At 40.4% G+C, this 25,206-nt stretch overlaps 2 protein-coding genes across 3 annotated transcripts in view; one reads left to right on the top strand and one right to left on the bottom strand.

Annotated features, from left to right (window-relative positions):
- The window catches only part of BHMT2 (betaine--homocysteine S-methyltransferase 2), a 19,594-nt gene extending 17,123 nt beyond the window's left edge, over positions 1-2,471 (bottom strand). The window contains exon 1 of one of the 2 annotated variants that reach the window (XM_011992194.1): positions 2,379-2,471. In XM_011992194.1, the coding sequence (XP_011847584.1) occupies positions 2,379-2,411 (33 nt within the window). In that variant the 5' untranslated portion in view covers positions 2,412-2,471. The remainder of the gene's footprint in view (positions 1-2,378) is intronic. The other variant, XM_011992195.1, reaches the window with a different exon arrangement.
- Positions 2,472-2,524: 53 nt separating this feature from the next.
- DMGDH (dimethylglycine dehydrogenase) overlaps positions 2,525-25,206 on the top strand; it is a 77,269-nt gene continuing 54,587 nt past the window's right edge. The window contains exons 1-5 of the mRNA XM_011992192.1: positions 2,525-2,679; positions 7,643-7,817; positions 15,486-15,584; positions 17,063-17,227; positions 19,918-20,122. Of these exons, the coding sequence (XP_011847582.1) occupies positions 2,579-2,679; positions 7,643-7,817; positions 15,486-15,584; positions 17,063-17,227; positions 19,918-20,122 (745 nt within the window). The 5' untranslated portion in view covers positions 2,525-2,578. The remainder of the gene's footprint in view (positions 2,680-7,642; positions 7,818-15,485; positions 15,585-17,062; positions 17,228-19,917; positions 20,123-25,206) is intronic.

The following is a 25,206-nucleotide window of genomic DNA, read 5'->3' as shown; positions in this document are numbered from 1 at the left end:
TCAGCTCACTGCAACTTCCACCTCCAGGGTTCAAGCAATTCTCCTGCCTCAGCCTTGCAAGTAGCTGGGATTATAGGCACCTGCCACCATGCCCAGCTAATTTTGTATTTTTTAGTAGAGACGAGGTTTCACCATGTTGTCCAGGCTGGTCTCGAACTCCTGACCTTAGATGATCCGCCTGCCTCAGCCTCCCAAAGTGCTGGGATTACAGGTGTGAGCCACTGTGCCTGGTCAATTGGCCATTTTTCTACATATCCATTAGCAAAATAACTAAGTTATCAAGATTTGAATTCAGAGCATCTTTTAGCCCTTCCTTCACTGCTATTCTAACTACCTCAATTAATTACTGTACCAATATGATCTCTTCTTTAGATTTTTTTTTTAACTTTTAAGTTCAGGGGTACATGTGCAGGATGTGCAGGTTTGTGACATAGGTAAACATGCGTCATTGGAGGTTTGCTATATGGGTTATTTCCTCACCCAGGTATTAAGCCTAGTATCCATTAGTTATTTTTCCTGATCCTCTCCCTCCTGCCACCCTCCACCCTTCAATAGGCCCCAGTGTGTGTTGTTCCTCACCATTATACTAGCATTATCTAATGTCAGCTCTATAATTATAAAGACAGGAATATGTAAAATAAGGAATACTGTAAATTAATTTTGCAGTACATTTATATTTTCATCCCATCCTCCCCATCAGTTTGGCAGTGAACCTGCCTTGCGTCTGACAGCGAGTTCTAGGGTGCATTTATGCCCCCTTTTTGCAGATATCACTACGTAAGACCTCTGGGCTTAAGATCTGGCTTCAAGACATCTCTATTCATACTCAGTGGGGATCAACTTCACTGTGTAGTAGGAGGTGACCAGAAAAACCCAATCTATCTAAAATATCTCCCCCTCTTCCTAGAATTGCCAGCGGAGCTGCTCTTTTGGATTAAAGACCTAATTGGAGGTCTTGTCTGTAGCAATTAAATGAATTCTTAAAATGTACCTGCTAGCTGAGGAGAGAGGTGAGATTAGTTCCTTCCCATTAACCCCTTAACTCCCAGGTACACATTCACATGGATTAGTGTGTGATAATGTTGGTGCTGTAACAGCAGAGGCCCCAAAGAAATTGAACAAAAATAGGGCATTTTAAAAACGTTAAAAAAAAATGAACTGTAAAGATGAACATAGCATTAGAGAAAGTTGAGAGAAAAAAGTCAGTGCAATGTTCTTTGATTATTTTTTATTAACTATTTCTTTCAATGCTCATATTTTACTTTTATAATCTGAAAAAATATCCTAAAACATGCTTTTTAAACCAATATTCCACATCTTGTGTAACTATTACCATTAATGTGTCCTTCCTTACAGTGTGTATATAAATATTTGTATACGATTGGGATCAGTTTGTGATATATTTCCTTTTGCAACTTAACATTGCCAAAGCACTTTGCTGGTTCTCATACTAAGTTATTTAATTGCCTAATACCTTAAGTAGATGACCCTTAATTTATTTAGAATCCCCTATTGCAGAGTATCTTGGTTGTTCCTAACTTTTTAGTATAAATAGCTCGGTGATACACATTTCCACGCATACACTGCTCCTCCTCCCCTCCTCCCACTCTGAATGACAGGGCTGGCGCGGGTGGGGGTCTCTTTGAATGGTCCTGGGGATGTTTTTCGTCCAAGCTCATGCCCTTCCTAATTTTGCTTAGTCACCCCTTCCTCCCACCCCCACACATACCCGACAAAGAAATGGCTGGGCATAAAACCAACATCTGGTGACCAGACCGGGAAAGGGGCCAGGAGCTGGGGACCACCGGGTGGGAGGAGGTGGAGGGGTCCTAGCGAATCCCACCCACCCTCCATCCTGCGCCGCAGCTCTGGGGGCGTCCTTATCCAGGACTGGTTTCAGGCCAGCCAGCGACTCGCAAGGCCAGGGTGGTGACTTTTCCAAAACGCGAGGGACAGTCCGAAGGGTTCTGGGGCGGATTAGCCCAAAGAGCTGCGGGTGCGGTCGGTTGAGGGAAGAAAACGTGCGCGTGACCTGAGTCCGAAAGCTAGACTTCCGATCCTCGCTCCCCGCGGGGCTGGACTCGTGACCCTGAGCTAGTCGCCTGACTCGCTGAACCTCAGTTTCCTCACCTGTGAAATGGGGATAATTGTCAAGATGAGGAGATAACTTGAGCACAGCACTCTGTGCAGCGCCGGGCACCGAGTAAGGCCTCCCTAAACGCTAATCAACCTGTGACTGGGGAAAATCGAGGCTCAGGGCCGTCCCGTCCAAGTGTTTTGCCGAGGCCCCAGGGCTTGGCTAGGGATCCACGCGGAGTGTGAAGGGAGTCGCTCACAGCGGCCAGGGGCTCCGCGAGGACCAAGGGGAGGAAACTCACCTTCTTGGCCCCCGGGCGTCCGGCAGGTGCCATGGTGCCGCGGCTCTGCGGGCGCCAGGTTCCCGGGCGCGCGGCAGTCCAGGAGTCCGCCCCCCGCCCGGGGGAGGGTCCGACCGCCGCCCCGCCAGCCCCGCGGCCTCAGGCTGCCCGCTGGCCTTGGAGCAGGCGCCCGCGCCTTCGGCCTCGGCCTCTGCCTAGTCATGCTCCGTCCCGGCGCGCAGCGGCTGCGGGGCCTCCTGCTGCGGAGCTGCCCGCGGCGGGGCTCTCCCAGGCGCCCGCACTCTGTCTGCGGCCGGGAAGGGTGAGTGGGGCCCCGGCCTGCTCAGACGCGAAGGGGCGGCTGCGGGGGTGGGAGCCAGAGGCTGAGGCAGGCTCTGAGGTTAGAAGCGCTCCGGCCTTCAAGAAATGGGCCTTGATATATCTTCTCGAATTATCTATTAATTATAAAGTGAAACAGTATCCAAAGGTTCCCCGCGTAAAGTCTCTCCTGCCCCAATCCCCTTGGCCAGTCAACAATTGTTAACAGTGTGTTCTGAATCTAACCAGAGACAGTCTATGCGTAGGCAAACACAGGTCAGTATAGGTTTTTCTTTGGCTTTTTGATATCTTGCTTTTTACGGTTATCAATACATCTTGGAGATTTTCCATATCAGCACACACCGACTTGCCTTGTTCCTTTTAATGGCTGCATAGTTTTCCATCCTGTCAATATTCTACACTATCGTTAAACAGTCTGTTCGTTAACATTTAAATGGTTTTTGGTTGTTTATTACTGCAAATAACGTGCATGTGAAAATTCTTATGCATCTATCTTTGAGTACATATGGGAGTCGGTAGCACCAGTTTTTAAAGGTGAACTTGTTAGGGAAAGGGTTACATGCATCTGAAAGATCGAAAGACAGCAACACATACTCCAAATGGGTGGCAAGAGTTTGCATGCGGCACACCGGTGTGTGTCTGTTTCCCACATCTTCCCTAGTTCCCAGAATAGCCCATTTTGTTATCTTTGCTAAATCTGATAGGTAAAAATGGCATGTCCTTGTTTTGATTGGTCTGTATTTAAACATGAGCAATGCTGAGCATCTTTCGACTTCTTACGTTTGCAGATTATTCCTGGCTGCCAGGTAAGGCTTGTTTACCAGCATCACTCAACATTATGAGTTGATTCGAATTTTATTTTATGTCCTATGACCTGAAATTCTGGAATCAGAAGACCTGCTTTTGAGTTCCATCTATCCATCCAACACATATTTACTGGGTGTTATGATGTGCTAGGTTTGTCTCCAGTGCTGGAGACAATAGCCACCAACTCACAGTTCCTGCGCCATCCGTTACACAGAATGTGACCTTACACTTCTGAGGTTCAGTTTCCTCCTCTATAAAATGAGGATACTAATTTTGCTCTATGTAAGTCACAGGATTGCTGTGAATATTAAATAAGAGAATGCATGTGAAAGTGCTTTGAAAATTGTAAAGCATCCCAAAAATATTTATAATAATCTTGTTTTTAATCCAATGCAAAATAAAATGGAAATTTAACAAACAAGTTAATCTGTTTAAAACTGACTAGATAAATAAGATACAAATTTCAAGACTATCCAAAAAATTCATATTTTGGCTGGGTGTGGTGGCTCATGCCTATAATCTCAGCACTTTGGGAAGCTGAGGTGGGCAGACTACTTGAGGCCAGGAGTTCGAGACCAGCCTGATCAACATGGTGAAACCCTGTCTCTAATAAAAATGCAAAAATTAGCTGGGCGTCATGGTGTGCACCTGTAGTCCCAGCTGCTTGGGAGCCTGAGGCGGGAGAATCGCTTGAACCTGGGAGGCGGAGACTGCAGGGAGAGCCAAGATTGCACCACTGCACTCCAGCCTGGGTGACAGGGATTCCATCTCACAAACAAAAACAAAAACACCCAAAATCTGAGTTATTTCAATTGCATATTCTTTATATACCCAATTTCAAACTATCAAAAAAATGTTTTATTTTGGAAAGCAGTTGAACAAGCACAAATTCAGGTTGTGCTTGTCATTTCTAATATAGGAGATAACTGACCTGGTTTTTTTGCATGGCTCCTAACTTTTATTTCAGATACCTTTATGACCATCCTCGACTACATTCAGAAGGATTTTAAGATAGTTATCCACATAATCAAAAACACTATACCTAGCCTGAAACCTGTTATGGCATGCTGGGCAGAGGAAATACTATCTATTTGATAATGCTTTATCATATGTTGCCAAACAGAACCTTCACAGCTCCATTTTGTCAATGAGAAAACTTTGTGTAGATTTCTCTAAAATAGCTATTCAATTGGACTGGGGACTCAAACCCAGGTTTCCCGATCTTAAGTTCTCTTTTGTTGTTGTTGTTTCAACTGACCACCATCCTGAAAGAAATAATTCTTTCTTTTGAACACACAAAAAATAACCTTTAAGATTATTATTTTTGTCACCACTATAATGGTTTCAACTAAAGTACAAGATATGCCCAGTCTATTTAAAAATGGATTTCTGTCCAAAGTAGTTGGGTCATATGTACATTATTTTTTTCTTATACAACACACAAAGAGACATTAACAGTCATCTAAAAACTGGTGAAACAAAAGTACTGAAAAACATTGTGGCACCAGGAAATAAGGACATGTTCTAAGAATTATGGAGCCATGTCAAAAGCATACAGGAGTCAACTTAAAGAACTTGATGGCCAAATCTAGGACAATTTGGGATTAAAATAAATGATGACTAGTAATGGATTGGAAACCACTGAAAACAATAAATATCCATAAATTCGTATTAATATAAACAACCAACCAACAAGCAAGGGTGAAAGAAAAGCACTTCCTTACAGTAGGATGCCATCTACTAAATATAATAGGAATGATGCAGTTAGGAAATAATCAATAGATGTTAAAGCCACTCAGTAAAAGTTTGATAAGGACCAGGATATTTACATGGTCTCAAAGTAAAATTTCACATTATTACTTATACAAAGGAAAAATTGGTAGCTTTACTGGATAAATCCAACAGATACCACCTTAAGCAAGTCATCAGATAGAAATAACACCAATATCAGGACAAACCAACATCATACACTTCCTAATCGTATACACTGGGAAGGAGTCCACATCAATTTCATGTTGTTTTTGTCAAAAATACATCATGAGGAAACACCAGACAAACTCACAGTAAGAACTGTTCTACAAAATAACTGGCTAGTACTCTTCGAAAATGTCAAGGTGATAAAACACAAAGGAAGTATTAGGAACTGTTCTAAATTAAAGGGGATTAAAGAGACAGAATCCTGGATTTCATCCCTGACTGGAAAAAACTAGCTATAAATACATTACTGGGATAATTGATTAAATTTAAATATGGACTATAGATTAGATAATAGTATATCAATATTAAATTTCTTGACTTTGAGAACTGTACTGTCGTTATGTAAGAGAATGTCCTTTTTCTTACAAAACTAGCACAAGAATATTTAGAAGTAACTGGGTATGATACCTACAATTTACTCTAAAATGTGTACACACATAGAATATACATATTATAATACACATATATGTATAGTCATGTGCCTTATAATGATGTTTTGGTCAATGATGGACCACATATACAATAGTGGTCCCATGAGATTATAATGGAGCTGAAAAATTCCTATCACCTGGTGATATCATAGCTGTCATAATGTCATATGCAACACATTGCTCACGTGTTTGTAGTGATGCTGGTTAAACAAACCTGCTGTGCTGCCGGTCACATAAAGGTATAACACATGCAGTTACGTACAGTGCATAATGCTTGACAAGATAATAAATGACTGTGCTACTGGTTTATGTATTTACTACACTATACTTTAAATCATTATTTTAGAGCATACTCCTTCTGCTTATAAAATAAAAAGTTAACAGTAAAATCAGCTCAGACAGGTCCTTCAGGAGGTATTCCTGAAGAAGGCATTGTTATCATAAGAGATGACAGCTCTGGCCAGGCATGGTGGCTCATACCTGTAATCCCAGCACCCTGGGAGTTCGAGGCTGGAGGATCACTTGAGGTCAGGAGTTCAAGACCAGCCTGGCCAACATGGTGAAACCTCACCTCTACTAAAAGCACAAAACTTAGCTGGGTGTGGTGGTGCGCACCTGTAATCCCAGCTACGTGGGAGGCTGAGGTAGGAGAATTGCTTGAACCCGATAGGTGGAGGTTGCAGTGAGCCAAGATCGAGCCACTATACTCCAGGCTGGGCAAAACAGTGAGACTCTGTCTTGGGAAAAAAAAAAAAAAGTTGGAAAAGTTAAAAAATATATAAATATATTTTAATAGAAAAAAGGTTCCAGAATAAGGCTATAAAGAAATAAAATATTTCTATATAGCTGTAGAATGCATTTGCATTTAAACTGTGTTATTACAAAAGTCAAAAAAATTTAAAAGTTTATAAAATAACAAAGTTACAGTAAGCTGTTAATTTATTATTGAAAAAAGAAAAATATATTTAAAAATAAACTTAGGGTAGCCTAAATGTACAGTGTTGATAAAGTCTACAGTAGTATAAAGTAATGTCCTAGGCCTTCACATTCACTCACCTCTCACTCAGACTCATCTAGGGCAACTTCCAGTCCTGCAAGCTTGATTCATGGTAAAGTACCCTAGACAGGTATACCGTTTTAAATCTTTTTTTTTTTTTTTTTGAGACAGGGCCTCACTCCATCTCCTACGTTTGAGTGTGGTGGCACAGTCATGGCTCACTGCAGCCTCAACCTCCTGGGCTTAAGCAGTCCTCTTACCTCGGCCTCCTAAGTAGCTGGGACTAAATGCATGTGCCACCACGCCTGGATAATTTTTGTATTTTTTATAGAGACGGGGCTTCATTATGTTGCCCAGGGTTGTCTTGAACTCCTGGGCTCAAGCAATCTTCCCACCTTGGCCTCCCAAAGTGCTGGGATTACAGGTGTGAGTCACCAAACTTGACCTGTTCTCTAGATTCTTTGGAAAAAAAAAAAAAAGCTACTTGTTCATTTCTTTGGCTATAGTAGCTACAATGGACCAGAATCATTATATGGAATGGGGCTCAAATACCCCTCCCCCAACCAGGTTGCCTAAGTCGCAGTTTAGATGCTCCAAATTATTAAATCAGTATCATGCAAATTTCAGTCAGTGGGTAAGTACTAGAGAAACAGGTAAGGGAAATTGCATCAGTCAGGCCAGAACTAGAGCTGCCATAGCCGAATAAAGTTCCCATTTAACTTTACCTCTTCCAGAGAGGAAAAACCACCCTCATCTGCAGAAACGCAATGGAAAGACAGAGCAGAAACAGTGATAATTGGAGGTGGCTGTGTTGGTGTGAGTCTGGCTTATCACCTGGCCAAAGCAGGGATGAAGGATGTGGTCCTGCTGGAGAAATCAGAGCTCACGGCTGGATCTACCTGGCACGCAGTAAGAAAAGCACCCCAAACTGTCTGAAGCGTGGAATTGTGCATGAGTATAGTCCATTTCCTTCCCATTCACAACACCCAACTGTGAGTTCTTTAGAGTGTGTTCCCTTTCAATAGCGTTGGAAGTGCAGTTGTAGTTTAACTGGTGTACTTGCAGATGACAACCAATATTTATGATGTCTTTATCTTGATCATATGGCTTCTGGATTCAAATCCCGGCTTTGCAATTTTCTACCCTTGTGACTTTTGGCAAGTTACGTAAGTTTCCATTTTCTGGTGTCTTAATAGGAATATTAATAGTACTTACCTAATAGGATTGTGATGAAGATTGAGTTAACGTGTAAAATTATTAAACACAAGGTATTGAATAATAAATGTTAGCTTTATATGGAAGGATACTGTCTGAGTGAGCCTGGATATGGGCCCAAGATCTTTACCTACACTTCCCTCACCTGCATTTGGTGGTCCTTTTATTTATTTATGGTTTTATTTATTTTTATTTTTATTTTTATGTTTTTTGAGATGAAGTCTCGCTCTGTTCCCAGGCTGGAGTGAAGTGGTGCGATCTCAGCTCACTGCAACGTCTGTCTCCCAGGTTCAAGCGATTCTCTTGCCTCAGCCTCCCGAGTAGCTGGGACTACAGGCGCCCACCACCATGACCAGCAAATTTTTGTATTTTTAGTAGAGACGGGGTTTCACCATGTTGGTCAGGCTGGTCTCGATCTCTTGACCTTGTGATCTGCCTGCCTCGGCCTCCCAAAGTGCTGGGGGTTGCAGGTGTGAACCACCACACCCGGCCTTATAATTTTATGCTGTGAGATGATAGTGTGGCCCCCTGAGGACTTGACTATGAGGACTCCAAAAGTGTGGCACAGCTTTTGTGTTACATAAGATACAAGGCCAAGTCAGTCTTGTATTCTTCATGGCATGCATAATTGTTCTAGGGCTGCAGTGTCATTGGCTAGGCTTACCTGGAAAGCTGCTCAAGTAGATGAAGGGATTGACACTGCTGTCATATTGCCAAACCAGGGATTTCTGACATCAGCTCAGGATGGGAGAGGAAGTTTTTATGACTGCTGGTGCAGTTTTTTTTTGGGCAGCATTAGCCCCTGCTCATCATCCCGTTTCATCATTAGCTGTCCTCAGCTGAGAAGAGGTAACAAGAGGGAACCCTGCTTTGAGGGGCTTTTTGACATCTAGCATGTGCTCAAAAGTATACGGTAGAGAGTCCAGCGTGAAAAGGGTTGCCTGCTTCCAGCTTAGTCTGGGGGAGGGTGCTGCCCAGACTCAAAGGCCCAAAGACCTTGCCTTTGTGGAGCTCACATTCTGGTGGGGCAGACAGAAAACACACCCATCAATGCTACAGAGTAATCACCGTGAACAAAAAGTAAAACACAATCAAGGATGCAAAATAATGGAGGAGGAGAAGAAGGAGGTGCTAGGGAGGATGTTTCAAAGAGGTGACCTGCCAACAGAGACTGGGGAGCAGTGAGCCAAGGGGCCATGAGGCTATTCAGAAAAGGGCATTTAGGCAGGGAAATGTAGGCAAGTGGAAATATCCTTCGAGGGAGGGCTTACACCCTCTCACCACTTCTGAATTGTTACTGAGGGCATACACTTTAATCTTTGAATGACTTATTTGCTCACTTACACACTGATTTAATGTGGCCTGCATTTGATTTTATTACTGTTATTATTATCATTACTTTTTGAGACAGGGTCTTTCTCTGTTGCCCAGGCTGGAGTGCAGTGGTGCAATCATAGCTCACCATAAGCACAAACTCCTGGGCTCAAGCGATCCTCCCCAGTAGCTAGGATTATATAGGTGTGCACTACCATGCCCAGCTATTTCCTTAATTTTTTTTAGAAATGGGAGTCTCACTATGTTGCCTAGGCTGGTCTTGAACTCCTGGCCTCAAATGGTCCTCCAGCCTCAGCCTCCCAAGACTTTAGAATTACAGGCATGAGCCATCACACCTGGCCTGGCCTGCATTTTAGAAGAGGTTACAGGATTCCTTAAAATTTTGTTTCTTAGATGTCCCATAAATAAAAAGCAACATACCCTTAATCTAAAAGTTAACTACGCAAAATATTTTTTTCTTAAACACAAAGATACCAAAGTGAGTGGGGAAAGGCATTATCCTGCTTTGCATACAGGGTATTAGGCTATGGTTTACAAAATGAGGATCCACGCAGTGTGAGTTCAAGGCGGAATCAGGCATCAGAAGCCAGGTTATTTGGCCCCCATGGAATAAAAGAGACTTGTCCTAGGAAGTTGATTCTAGGGGTTTTTTTGCAAGTCAAAGATGCCTCCCTTTGAACAGCACTATGAAGAAATCCAACGTATTAGGTGTTTTTTTTTTTTTTTTTTTTGAGACAGAGTTTCACTCTGTCACCCAGGCTGGAGTGCACTGGTGTGATCATGACTCAATGCAGCCTCAACCTACGGGACTCAAGCAGTGCTCCCACATCAGCACCTGTAGCTGGGACCACAGGTGCGCACCACCACACTTTGCTAATTTAAAAAATTTTTTGTAGCAATGAGGTCTCCCTACATTGTCCAGGCTGGTCTCAAACTCCTGGGCTCAAGCAATGCTCCCACTTTAGCCTCTGAAAGTGAAGTGCTGGAATTATAGGCTTGAGCCACTGAGCCTGGTCATATTCAGAATCTTTTTTTTTTTTGAGACAGTCTCGCTCTGTTGCCAGGCTGGAGTACAATGGCGTGATCTCAGCTCACGGCAACCTCTGCCTCCCAGGTTCAAGAGATTCTCCTGCCTCGGGCTCCCGAGTAGCTGGGACTACAGGTGCGCACCACCATACCCAGCTAACTTTTGTATTTTTAGCAGAGACGAAGTTTTAGCATGTTGGCCAGGATGGTCTCAATCTCTTGACCTTATGATCTGCCCTCCTTGGCCTCCCAAAGTGCTGGGATTACAGGCGTGAGCCACCGCGCCCGGCTGATACTAGGAATTTTTAACACAGATATATTTGTGGAGTAGATCTGAGAATAAGGAAGGTTGCAGAGCCAGCTAACAGGGGCAGGCTATAAAAATAAAGACAGTTTTCCTGAAGCATGATATGTGCTCCATGAGAGAAGTGACTGAAGAGTGTGGGAATTAAATGCTTGGAGAGGAAAGTACAGCCTGCAAAGTGAATCTTCTAAATGGAATCACAAAACCATAAGGTTTTAACAAGACTGCTTTGTCAGCTCATGATACACCTAATAGTACAGAGCATTTCATGTGGATGCAGGGAAACGAGAGGATGGAGTAAGAAGGAGGTTTGGAGCTCGGGATCCCCAGGAGGGGCTGCCCCTCGGGATCGCACCAAAGTAGATGTTTGGAGAGCTGAGGACTCAAGATTCAGGATGAACCATTTGGGGTGTAGGAGGCAACATAAGAACTTTCCATTTGTTTTTGTCTGCAAATATAAGAAAGAAGTTAAGCTTTACTGATATTTATAAATAGCCCTCACATTTGATGTGGACGATGTGTTGCGTATGATTTCAAGGTTGACTACGCGGGAGGTTGGCACTTCCTGGTGGGAGTGTCCTCATTCTTTCTCTTGTCTTCCGTGTACCATGACATAGTGCAGATTTCATGCCCTAGGATATCACCGCTGTGATTAGCTTTTTAGAAACAGGGCTTTAAATAATATAATGTGTGATGAAAGGGAGAGGGGTGAACTTTAAAGTGTTGTATTACATAGAGGTTTGCTGGTTATCCACTAGCAGTAGCTAAAAGAGTTGTGAATGCAAATGGCTGCCAGTCATTTCTACATAGCAGATTATATATTAAAAAAATAGTGCAGCCTGTCCCTTCACAGAAAAAGTGATGCTTTGAGTAAGTGAGAAATAATGGCCTTTTGCAAAATAGTCCTGTTGGGAAGAGAGCATTTTGAAAAGGGATGTTTGGAAATGTTGGTTTTATTATTAGGTTTTCTGCCCCAAAATGATATGTATCACATAGAAAAACTCTCATATATGTGAGAAATACATTTTTAGCCCATTTCAAATTTTTTCTAAATGAGGAGTTTCAATAGGATTTGTTCCTATTTACTTAAAATACAAAAAATGCGATACCTTCCAACTAGTTTGTAACAACTGGCAGACACGAGAACATGAAATGTCATAGTCAGATGTGAAGAGAAACCTTCATATGGGTGTTGACTGAGGTGGAGGAAGGGGTGTCAGGATGCAGAGACCCAGCCAGTCGTGTCCTTCTCTCACTTGGGTCTGTGCATCACTGAGCGGTGTCTTCTGCAGCTATACAGCCGTTAAAAGCAGTCTCAAAATAATATAAAGCCAGAACCAGGCCTTCACATTGCTGTCTTACAAATGTTAATGTAGCACAGATATTCTAATAATGACATGTGTTAATCACATAGCACTCGCTATAGTGTTCATAATAAGCTTCATATGCAAAAGCTTTTCTACATAATATATAAAATAAAAAAACTGTTTTGAGTACTTCACTTAGTTCTAAGTTGTTTTTTGTGTTTATGATCTCTATTGATATTTAGTATCACATGTAAGGAAAGAAACACACGTATTTTAGTATTTTAGTGGTTATGTTCAAAATTTTGTACTGGGTGTAAATGTATGAGTGAAAGATTTGGAGCCACTGGAATATAGGTTGGTTTGACATCGGTCACTGGACTTTTTGAGGTAGTTGAGGCTCCTGAGAGAGGAGGAGGGTTGTTAAAGAGATAGGGGAAGCACTAGTTAGCATCCATTATGCTATCCATTATTTAGCATCCAGTGGTGAATTTTCTAACTCCATCATTCCTTTTATACTAATTAATTGTCAGTCTAAGGAAGAACTTTACATTCCCTTCTACTTATTTATTTATTTATCTCAACGAAGATTTATAAATTCTCAATTTATTTAAAGGGTTGTATTCTTAATGATTACATCTCTGTTTCATCTTCCCTTCCTTATCTTCCCCACCAACTGCAATCACTTTTTCCAAACGATAGCTAAACTCCTTTCCTATGACGTCCGTGACCTTTCTAGCATCTTCTCTTTCCCAAGTTTCACAGCCACGATGTATTTGGGACTCAATCATTTACCCGTGATTTAATTGTTTCATGTATGAAACTTTCATAACCTCAATCAGACTATAAAATCCTGAGTGATAAGAATAATGTTTTCTCCTTCTTTCAGACTTCTCATTTAATATGTCCTTGTTGAAGTCACAGAAGAGAAAAACATTGTGCCATCTTCATATTCAAGTCTGGCACTTAAATTAAAAGATATCATGTGTGATGTTACTTTCAAATAATTTAAATAGAAGCACTAATATGGGTAGCCCCAAATTTTAAACAGATTTTAAAAGCCAATAGATAAAAGAAAGGGTATAAAAATTAAATAATTTTTATGTCTGAGTGAGAAAATTGAGACCATATCTTATTTCTGACTATCGCAGCAGCAAGGAAAAGAGGGTAGTGTGAATTGTTTAGTAGAACTGGGTATACCGTTGCAGTAAGGGAGACTAACTTTTCCTTGACAACGAATTTCTAAAAGAATTTGTTACCTACACCAAGTACATTGGGCTAAATGTCTTCAGTAAGAGTTTTTGAAAAATGAACCAATGTGACCTTTTCAAGTGAGAGAATTAACTTAAAATTTCTGGAGTGAGGGAGAAGAGGATTTTGTCGTGTAGATAGATAATTTTCCAGTGGTCTAGCTTAACCTAGGTATGAAGCTTAGAGGATCTTGAGGAGTGGATGGTGATCGGTACCCTAGGCTAGTGCTTGTGATGACCAGATTTCTCAACTGACAATATATATTGCCAGTTTTCTATAGGGCATATATATAGGACATATGTTGAAGACAAATTGGGGGTCACCAGCAGATACCTGAAGGCCTGGGATTCTCTATTATTGAACCAGGAAAGTTTGCATGCACACTGGATACCAACATGTTAAAGCAGCAGGGCATGTTTGGCCGTGAAGTTTAAGAGCTTGGCTTACAGATGCATTGTAATGGAATCCCTTCTCTGCTTCCACATGGAGCTGTGCTACTGGATGACCTGTAAGCTGGGCCAGGATTTTTCTAAAATATATATATATATATATCAGCCATGGGTATGTCCAGATGCTTGAACAAGTACTGGATGGAAGCCCCAGGATTTTGGTTATAAAGGATGATTGACAAACTTTAATGGAGTATTTGAGTGCAGGAGGATCAGATGCTCACCACTACCATAGAAGTACCTTATCAATACTCATAAGTAGATTTTACTGTGAACAGATTGTGTTCTGATGAGCTTTCCAGAATAAATTAGCTGCCCAGTGAGGCTCCAGACACTCGAGAGAAACTGCTTCATATAATTGCTTAGAATTCTTTGTCTGGATTCCACATTACATGTGCCAGATTTGAGAAAAGGGGGTTTTAGTGTAGCTAATGTTTAGATACTTTTTTTTCTGAGAATAATCAATCAATATTTATTCAACAAAGATTTTCAGTGTACCACCTATGTGCTCATCAAACAGGTTAAGCTTTGACAAAAGTCTATTCACCTATTCATCAGGCTCTAGTGATAAGGAATTTTTTAGTTCTTAAATTTTACAATTTCAGGAAAGGGCCAGGAGGGCTGCTCTATTTAAGGGAAGGGTGGAGGCTGGGTCAAAGAAGATCCTATGCTAGTCCATGGTCCTTCTGCTTAAGGGAACACACACATGGTTTTCCGGCTTGAGTCCACATTGTATGCCATTCCCACATTACTTTTGTTGTTGTTGTTTTTTGAGACAGAGTCTCACTCTGTCACCCAGGCTGGAGTGTAATGGTGTGATCTTGGCTCACTGCAACCTCTGCCTCCCAGGTTCAAGCAATTCTCCTGCCTCAACCTCCCAAGTAGCTGGGATTGCAGGCACGCACCACCATGCCTGGCTAATTTTTTGTATTTTTAGTAGAGATGGGGTTTCTCCATGTTGGCCAGGCTGGTCTTGAACTCCTGACCTCAGGTAATCCACCCACCTCAGCCTCCCAAAGTGCTGGGATTACAGGCGTGAGCCACCGCACCTGGCCTCCCCAATACTTTCATTGATTGATTGATTGATTGATTGAGATGGAGTTTCGCTCTTTTGCCCAGGCTGGAGTGCAGTGGCATGATCTTGGCTCACTGCAACCTCCGCCTTTTAGTTTCAAGCAATTCTGCTGCCTCAGCCTCCTGAGTAGCTGGGATTATAGGCGCCTGTCACCATGCACAACTAATTTTTGTATTTTTAATAGAGATGGGGTTTCATCATGTTGGCCAGGCTGGTCTCAAACTCCTGACCTTGTGATCTGCCCATCTTGGCCTCCCAACATACTTTTCTATATAGTCATATATTGGACTATATAGCATATAGCCCTAAACCTTCCATCTAAATCATCCCATTTCTGAATCTCTGTACAATGCTATCCATGTTAACGTTTAGGGACTTAACATGTATGTTTGTTGGCTGGCTCTCACCTTACTCACGTAGTTCACATTGCTTCTTAAAACCTGTCATGAGTCTTATGCTGTGGTGTGCTCAAACTGGTGCTGATGTGTTCTCGTTCCAAAGGACTGGCTGGTGCTTCTCAGTTTCTTTCCAGCATTAAATTATTGCTTAACACATAAACTGTCAATATTTTGAGAATGTTAATTTTTTTCGGTATTTCTTTTCCTCTCTGCTTTTAAGGCAGGTTTAACAACTTACTTTCATCCTGGAATAAACTTGAAGAAAATACATTATGATAGCATCAAACTTTATGAGAAACTGGAAGAAGAAACTGGGCAGGTAAAGGCATTTAACTTGAAACTGTCTGTTATGTCGGCCTCTCAGAAACATGTAAGATTTCTGAAGGATTTTGATGCATCATTGTGTATGACTGTGTGAAGTGCCTGATGTAGTAGAGGAATACGATGAGAGCTTAAAGCAAGAACCTCTAGAGTTTGCTTTAAAATCAACTTAATTTCTCAAAGTATATTATTCATGTCATGAACCATTCTTTATTTTTTAAATGAAGAAAGAATAAAAAGCAGCTTTCAAATGTATCTTTAGCTAGTTACTATATCTAGAAACTAAGAAATCAGAGTCTTTCAGCAATTGCATTGCAAAGGATCTGACAATGGAATGTACCAGATTGTTGCGTGCCTTTGAACAGTACTTCATTAAAAGCTCCTCACTCATGTTTATCCCTTCTCATATTTGCTCATACTCAAAATAAAATGGCAGGCAAAATAATATCCATAGGCTAAGACTGAATTCTGCTCAAATTTTCCATGTCACTTCCCTTGCCTAAACCATCCAATGGCTCCCCACAGTCTACCGGACAAAGCCAAAGGATTAGCATGGCCTTAGGAACATGACCTTTGTCAACTGACCTCTGCCTGCTGTCCCAACAGTTTCTTTTGCCACTCTTCCCTCTGCTTATCTGCTTCAGCTACTCTCAATAACATATAGTTTTGGAATGCGCTGAGCTCTCTCAAATCACTGCTTTTTGTTTGTGTTGTGTTTTGTTCTGTTTTCTGCTGCTTCCTCTGAAACAACATTCCCCCTGGCCCCATCTTCAGCATCCACCTTCCCCAGGGTAACCCCCTTTGAGAAGCCTTGCTTGACTTTTCCTGCCTGTTAGGCAGGTCAAAGCTGGAGGTCCCATCTCTTGGTTCTCAGAGCATTTGTGCACACTTCTCTTATAACTTGAATCTCTCTCTATTGTAATTATTGATTTACTTGTTGATCCTCCCAAAAGTAACTTGTGGGCAAGGGCTATATCTTTTATCTCTGTAACTGAGTGCTTGGCAAACTGAAGGACTTTAATAAATGTTAAATGAATGTTTAATTCAATTCAGACAATCTAAGCATTGTAACATTTTGATTCTACGTAATCTCTCATTTTTTTTGTCTTTCTCTTTTTCTTACAGTTTTTTTTCACTCTGTACATTAATACTCGTTCCATGCTACTATAATTTTGCATTTAGCTGTCTGTCTTCAACTGTGGGGTGTAAATGCCACTTAGGCAGAGTCTTTACCTTTCTTGTTCACTCTGACATCTGTGGGGCTTAGAATGGTGCCTGGCACCAAAGAGGCACTTAGTAAATATGGTAATTGCTGAATAAGTGTCTTTTAATAAGATGCAAATATTTTAATAGTTATTTCTTTTGCTCATAATAAATCTTTTTGTACAGCTGCATTTTTATTATACTGGAGCAGAACCATGTTTGAGTACCAAATAATGACTCATTTGTATGTTTTTATTGGAATTATTGTCACAGGTGGTGGGATTCCATCAGCCAGGTAGTATCAGACTTGCTACCACCCCTGTAAGGGTAGATGAATTTAAATATCAAATGACTCGGACTGGCTGGCATGCAACAGAACAGTATATCATTGAACCTGAAAAAATTCAAGAGATGTTCCCTTTACTCAACATGAATAAGGTATTTATCTTAAAGGCATTTTTACCATTTGTTGACTTAAGTAAAAATTAGAAAAAGTTATTAAGAAGTTAACTAAAAACAGAAAACTTTGTATACACATTTTAAATGTGGCAAAATCATGTGATTAATTTTGGAATTTGGGTAATTTACAAGGTGGGCTGTTATATACAGTAAATGATATATAAAAAGGTAATGATAAATCTTGTTTTTCACCTATGACAATTGATTAAATATTTTCAATACCTTTCCATTATTGTGTTCCCCAGATCTAAGGGTTTCCATACACAAATCTTCTGTTTGAGAACACAGGGAGAATGATAACCTGATATGATAAATGTCTAGAAAGACTGTGGTATTAAAATGTTTTAAAAATCAAATTAAGAAATGCCATGGTACATTGCTTTACAAATATCACCTAGCTTATAGCTGTACTCTCCTTACAGACTCTGTGTCAGGTACGGATCTAGATTTATACCACATTTGCCTGAGATAAGCTACTTGACATGAAATTTAGTGTTTTTTCCTACTGGGTAATAATTCCTTTTGAATAATAATAACAATGACTGACACTTACTATAGCACATATTTATGTACCAGTTAGTATGCTAAGTGCTTACATGCATAATTTCATGTAATCATCACAATAATAGTATGAGGCAGGCCGGATGCCATGGCTCACTCCTTCTATCCTAGCATGTGGGAAGGCCAAGGTGGGGGGATTGCTTGAGGCCAGGAGTTCAAGATCAGCCTAGGCAACATACTGAGACCTCGTCTCTACAAACTTACACACACACACAAAATTAGCTGACTGTGGGGTAGTAGGACTCCATCTGTAGTCCTAACTACTTGGGAGGCTGAGGCAAGAGGATCTCTTGAGCCTAGGAGTTTGAGGTTATAGTGAGCTATGATTACGTTACTGTACTCCAGCCTAGGGAATGAAGTGACAGCCTGTCTCTAAAATTTAAAAAATAAAAATAAAAAAATTATATCTATATCTGTATTATGTGGTATATATTATTGTTAAACAAGAAATTTTAGCTTAGACAGTTTACATAGTGAACCCAAGCTCATTCACTGGAAAGAGCTGGAGTGGAGATTTGAACCCAGGCTCTCTGACTCCCTTGCATTATACATACTGCCCAAGTGTATCAGATGGGGCTGTTGGGGAAACACATGCTTATTTCCCTGCTGGTGACCACTGCAGTGGTTCCAATCTCTGAAGGTTCATATCATTGACCTGGGCACTAGGGTTGTTTGCCTTTGCGAGTCTTCACAGGCTGCTGGCACTCCCTTGTCTGTAGTTGTGTGTGATACCAGTGTGATGGCAGATTGGTGTTGCACTGCATTGTCTGCATTGAAATTTTACCTCCACTACCAGTAAGGATATACTTATATTTGTTTATATGTCAATCTTGAATGCTTTGCTGGAACTCCTCACTATCATGAATTTTTCTCAAGGGCATTCATTAAGCAATGGGAATATGTGTGAAGCGTATTCTCTGCATCTGGGAGAGGGTACCAAACCAAATGGATGTGGGATCACTACAATGAGGTCATATCCATTATAAAACACCTGTGTGACATTTGGAAGTCCTTAGAAATGTGAATTCCCTTAAAATAGAAAGTCTCTTGCACAAGACCCATAATAAATGAAAGGATTGAATTCGTAATCAAAAACTTCCCACAAAGAAAACCCCAGGCCTGGATGACTTCACTAGTTAATTTTACCAGATATTTAGAGAAGACTTAGAATACCGATCTCTCTCAAACTCTTCCAAAATAGAAGAAAAGTGAATGCCTAGAATACCAATCTCTCTCAAACTCTTCCAAAATAGAAGAAAAGTGAATGCCTCTCAACTCATTCTATGAGGCCAGTATTGTCCTGATAACAAAATCAGACAAATGCATCCCCCCAAAAAGAAAGACTGGTATCCATTTTGAACATAGATACAAAAATCCTCAACAAAATACTAGCAAACTGAATTCAGCAACATATAAAACAGATTATACAGTATGACTAAATGGAATGTATTCCAGGAATGCAGGGTTGGTTTAACATCTAAAAATTAATCAATGGAACAATACCACATTAATAGAATAAAGGACAAACTACACAATTATGTCAATAGATACAGAAAAGACATTTGACAAAAGCTCCTTGCTTGTATTTGGTGCTCAGCCAATTTTTGTTGAATAGATGAGACCTATATTTAATATTTCACTGATCATTCTATGAACCTATCCCATCTGAGTTTCATTCTTCTTTGTTCTCCCCACAGTACTTTGCCTAAAGGCCTAAAACAAAGTAGATATTCAGGAATTAATTGCTGAATTATTGAATCGAACATAAATTTCCTGACACCAGATATATTATTTAACATGTAATTTATTAACAGTATTAAACAATTAAATATAAATTATAATTGATATATCAATTGGAATTAGATTTGGCTTCACATGTCAGAAACCAAAATAAGGTGTAAACAAGAAAGAGGTTTATTTCTTTCTTTTCAGCAGTCCAGGACTTGAATGGTGGCTTTTTCATGAAGTCTTCAGGGACCCAGTTACTTTCCAGATCAAGAAACAATTTTAATGTCCAGTTTTACTAAACGTTTGCTAGCAGGATATATTTTTTACTGAGTAATAAGTATATATTTGTTTGTATATTGACTCTGCTATGATTGATTTAGGTTTTAGCTGGATTGTATAATCCTGGAGATGGTCACATTGATCCTTATTCTCTAACTATGGCCCTGGCTGCTGGGGCTAGGAAATATGGTGCCCTTTTAAAATATCCTGCACCAGTAACTTCTCTGAAAGCCAGGTCAGATGGAACATGGGACGTTGAAACACCACAGGGGTCTATGAGAGCAAATAGAATTGTGAATGCTGCAGGTAAGCATATCTTTTTTTTGAAATTTCTGTTTTTTTAAGTGCCAAAGAAAGAAGATATTTAGCCATAATGTTTCATACTATGGATGTTGTCATGAAGCACTGTGATGCTCCCAAATTAAACATTTTGTCTGTTTCTAAGTGACAAAGCCCTCCCTCCATCACTTTGCTCTTGGTGGATGCGCTAACACTCTGTCCTTGGTTATCCATAAAAAGTTGCTTATTTCCTCCATTCTGCATTTCATTTTGCTCCAGATTGTGTTTTTCCAAATTATGCTGCTTTTTCCTTCCTGTGTTCACTGTTTCTGTATATGAATAACCAAATTCTAGTGTTGAAGTTCATAAGCATCCTTTCTGTGTCCAGTTTGCTTTTTAGGGCAGATTTGCTCATTTGGGTTCTCTCTTATCCATTTCTGATGACTTTTGACTCTAGTTGAAAGAAATTTTAAACCCTTTTCCTTCTAGAACATTATTAAACGTATTTCATAATCTTCTCTTTTGGTTGTTCTGTTACAGTTTGGACTCAGAGTAGTGAAGCCAAAAGGGATATTTGGGATAATCCAACAACACACTTACTTTCATTTGCAGAGGCAAGGTCCAAAAGGGTCATGTTACTTGGCCAAGTGGCCACTGATCGTTATGTCAGAGCCAGGACTGGGATCTGGCCTTTTGATTCTTGAGTTAATACACTTTTGAATAGGTGGATTGCATGTCAAGTCATTTTCAACTGTCACACATGCAAAATAAATTACAGTGAAAATGCTTGTGCAGTCTAAACTGGGATAATAGTTTATATTTTCCTATGGTTTATAATGTTTACTTTAAAACTTAAAATAAGCATGAGGCAGTGACTGATTTTCTTTGAGAATGAAAATAATCTTTATTATTTATCTGATCAAATGATATCCCATGAGGACAAGCCAGAAACCCATACCCTTATGATTCTTTTCCCTGTATTGTAACTTTTGATATACATATATGTATTTTATATATATATATATTTTGAGATGAAGTTTTGCTCTTGTGCCCCAGGCTGGAGTACAATGGTGCAATCTTGGCTCACTGCAACCTCCACCTCCCAGTTTCAAGCGATTCTCCTATCTCAGCCTCCTGAGTGGCAGGGATTACAGGCACCTGCCACCATGCCCGGCTAATTTTTGTATTTTTAGTAGAGACGGGGTTTCACCATGTTGCCCAGGCTGGTCTCAAACTCCTGTCCTCAGGTGATTCACCTGCCTCGGCCTCCAAAAGTGCTGGGATTACAGGAGTGAGCCACAGTGTCCAGCCAATTGATATTACTTTTAACAAAGCATTTTTGGTGGTCCTAGAGACAAAGTCATGTCTTCAATATTTAAGTCTAAATTAGTTATTTCCGAATTCTCTTACCCATGCCTCCTATTTGAAAAGCAATAAAATATCATGCTTTCTTTAATATAATTTGAAATTTGCAATAATATTAAATAACTTGCCTAAAAAGTAAGAGCAGTGGTACAATACAACATTGAATTGTTTTTGAGCCTCACTTTCCCTCCAGTCTGACACTATACTCTCTTAATGTCCTTAGGAATCTCTGGTCTAAATTCTGTCAGAAAACTTAAGGCAATGAAATAATTCAGACTTTTTTCTAAGTAGCAAGGATTCTTTGTAATTTTGCAACTTTTTCTATAGTCTCATGAATTCAGGCCCTAAAAACATTTGACTGTTTTCATCATGATAGCAAATACTAAAGTAACATACTGAGACTTCCACATCCAGCACCTGTGGCAGACATTGCTAATCATCACTACACTCATTTCAGATGTGTTTGGACAAAGCCCCACCATTTTTCTCAACACAGTACTTTAGGCATTCATACATTCCTGATTGACATTTTGAGAAATAACATGGAAGACCTTAATTTAACACATCCATTGTTTTCCTAAAATGGATCAACATACAAACATAATGAGTTGTCATTGTAATACATTTTTTTTTCTAAACCACATACTGTAACAAATAAGGAATCACTGAAGAGGAAGACCGAATGATCTCCAAAGAGATCTGACCTAAACCCATAACACTAGTTACCAGATGAAGCTTTCTCTGCAGCTGTGAAATCTTGTGGGGTGATGGGGTACAGGAGGGCAGGGAAAGGAGGTCCTTGAGAACAGCTGTCTCATGCTGGCCTGGAAAACAAGTCCCTGGAATTAGGACAGAGTGGCCCTGCATAGAGTGGTAATGTCTCCCTTTTTCCTTTGTTCTTGTGCTTTTTGCCTAGCCACTTCCACTCCCTTTTCCTAGTAACTCCAGGCAGCTCCTTGCTGAAACTTGTGGGAAGTAACTTATCTCAATTCTTTATCTCATTCAGATCAGAGCTCTGCTCCCTAATCTTTTTTTTTTTTTTTCTTTTTCTCTTCCATCTCTTTTCTTCCACTGGGTAAAAGTTACCAAGAAAATCTAACTGATTACATATTAGCAGTCCACAGGAGGTGTGGAGGGGTGTGTATGTTTGTGTGTGTGTGTGTGTTTAATTATCTGTAAGTCTGTTTTCAAAAAATCTTTATTTAAAGCATAGAAGATCCTCCAAAGGGTAAGCCTCAGTAATTGGGAACAAAAGTTTGCATATGCTCCCTTCTAGAACTGAAGCTAACAAAGATCAATTTTATGAATAAAAGCAACCATCTGCAGTAGGCATCATGCTATAATAAAATGAGTGGAGAGTGTGTGGCTGGTGGAATGTTTCCCACAGTTTCTCAGTGTGACCAGGGTATCTCCCAAATTCGGGCAAGGCCCTCAGACCAGCACTGAAATCTGATTAAAGGAACCAGGATATGGACTTAGAAATACAACCAAAGTGAAAAAGATGTAAAGGCTGCTGGGTCTGCAGGGTATCCATAAAAGGAAAAGTCTAAGAGTAAAAATTTGTCAGCTGATGTGTTTCTGGCATTGTCCATGGCAGTGGTGCTCTGTGGCCCAGAGGCATACACATTGCCAACTGAGTGACTTGGGTAAGTTACTTATGTGTAAAATGGGGATAATATCTCCCATCTTGAAAAGTTATTATGGGTAGTAAATAAGCTAATAATGTAAAGTACCCAGCACAGGGCTCACCAGGTAGAAAGCAGTAAAAAAATTAGGTAATTATTATCATCATTGCAATTATTTCCTTCATATTCCATGCCCTAGCCTGGGAGACACTAGCATCAGGTTATGATAGCTTCTTGGTACCAGATTTAAGACTGCTCAACTGCTTTCTTTTCCAATTTACTAGCAGAGTGGGTGCAGAATCCAGCACTGATTCTGCTGGTAAGTTGACTTCCCAAAGAGCTTGGTTATCAAGCTAGTGTGCGTAAGAATCACCTCGGGAAGGTTCCCAAGCTTCAAAAAGATTCTAATTCAGGTGGTCTGGGTAGGTTCTCAGAAACTGCATCCTAAATAACTACTCCAGGTACTATACTGTCTGTACCAGATGATCTGCAAGAAAATCTTTAAAGAAACACTATTGTGTAGGTGTTTCTACAGGAGAGAGAATATAATGACTGTATTCTGAGCTAGCAGAACTGGAGAAGTTTCTGATGCTTCCGACCTCTTGATGGGCAGTAGTCTAACTTGCCTTTAGTTACTGGAGCTTTCCAAATTGGCTTCACTCTACCCTTTCCCTCAGGTGCAGCTCAGGGACGCGGGCGGGTACTAGTTATTATGATGCAGGCTTTTTCTCCACATGGTGTTGAATGTTTCTCTTGACCTCATTTCCAGTTGACTCATTAAATCTGAGATAACTTTGTAAAATTTACTTAAGAGTTTTCCTAACATGGCAAATCAGAAATGTGATTGGGTTGTGCTCACATGAAGCTCAGTGTTCAGCCAAAAAGACTTGCTTAATTGTGTGTGATACTCTGCATCAAAGCATGAGGCCGTCATTGTCATCATATAAACCATCTAGTAGGTGTAAACTTGTCCGTGAACCTTCAGCCTGCATTTTAACCTCATTTTTATTAATCATTGCATTTTTAAAAACTGGAAGCCATTTCCAGTAGTCATTTTTAATTGACTCTTCTCTTCAGTTGTTTTTCAGGTGATAATGGTAGATTTTAGAATGAATCTTCCACACCTGTCTCTCTTCCCTTGGACTTAGTGGGTGGGTGATCAGGCAGGAGTTGAAGTGTAACTCTAGCTAGATTTAGGTTAATTTGATTGACGTATGGAAAAAGAATGCTAAAGACACCAGCCCCATAGATGTCTATGGGTAAAACAGCTTGCTATGGGATTTGAAGTAATATAGTGATATGATACTTCTGCACACATTTCCAGTTTATATTAATGATGAAGTGCATTAATAAGCAAGCAATTGGACTCAGAAATTCATAAATATGTTTGAATAGGACAGAATTTATTTTTTTCAATTTATGTTTTTAATTGAAACAAATATAGTGAGGATATTGTAGCAGTTTGAATTGCTAGGCTAAATATTTTGATTTTTGTATATTCAAAAATTGTTCTAGTGTATATAACTAGAATATGTGGCTTTGCTATATTTTCATACACAGTCCAGACATTGGTAATTCACATCTTCCTACTAGCAAGAGTAAATTAAGTCTGAAAATTACTAAAAGACCAACACGCCTGTACTTGGGGAGACTGAGTTGGGCAGATTGCTTGAGCCTAGGAGTTCAAGACCAGCCTGGGCAACATGGCAAAACCCTGTCTCCATAAAAGATACAAAATTAGCCAGGCATGGTGATATGTGCCTATAGTCCCATCTACTCAGGAGGCTGAGATGAGAGGATCACCTGAGCCTGGGAGGTCGAGGCTGCAGTGAGTTATGGTTGCACCACTGCCCTCCATTGCAGCCTGGGCGACAGAGTGAGACCATGTCTCAAAAACAAAACAAAACAGGCCAGGTGTGGTGGCTCACACCTATGATCCCAGCACTTTGGGAGCCGGAGGCAGTGGATTACCTGAGGTCAGGAGTTCGAGATCAACCTGGTCAAAATGGTGAAATCCCATCTCTACTAAAAATACAAAAATTAGTCAGGCATGGTGGCGGAGGCCTGTAATCCCAGTTACTCAGGAGGCTGAGGCAGGAGAATGGCTTGAACCCAGGAGGC

This window comes from Mandrillus leucophaeus, unplaced genomic scaffold (assembly GCF_000951045.1).
Source record: "Mandrillus leucophaeus isolate KB7577 unplaced genomic scaffold, Mleu.le_1.0 Scaffold407, whole genome shotgun sequence".
In the NCBI taxonomy this organism is placed as follows: domain Eukaryota; kingdom Metazoa; phylum Chordata; class Mammalia; order Primates; family Cercopithecidae; genus Mandrillus; species Mandrillus leucophaeus.
The sequence above is the reverse complement of the archived record's forward strand: the minus strand, read 5'-3'. Positions and strand labels throughout refer to the sequence as shown.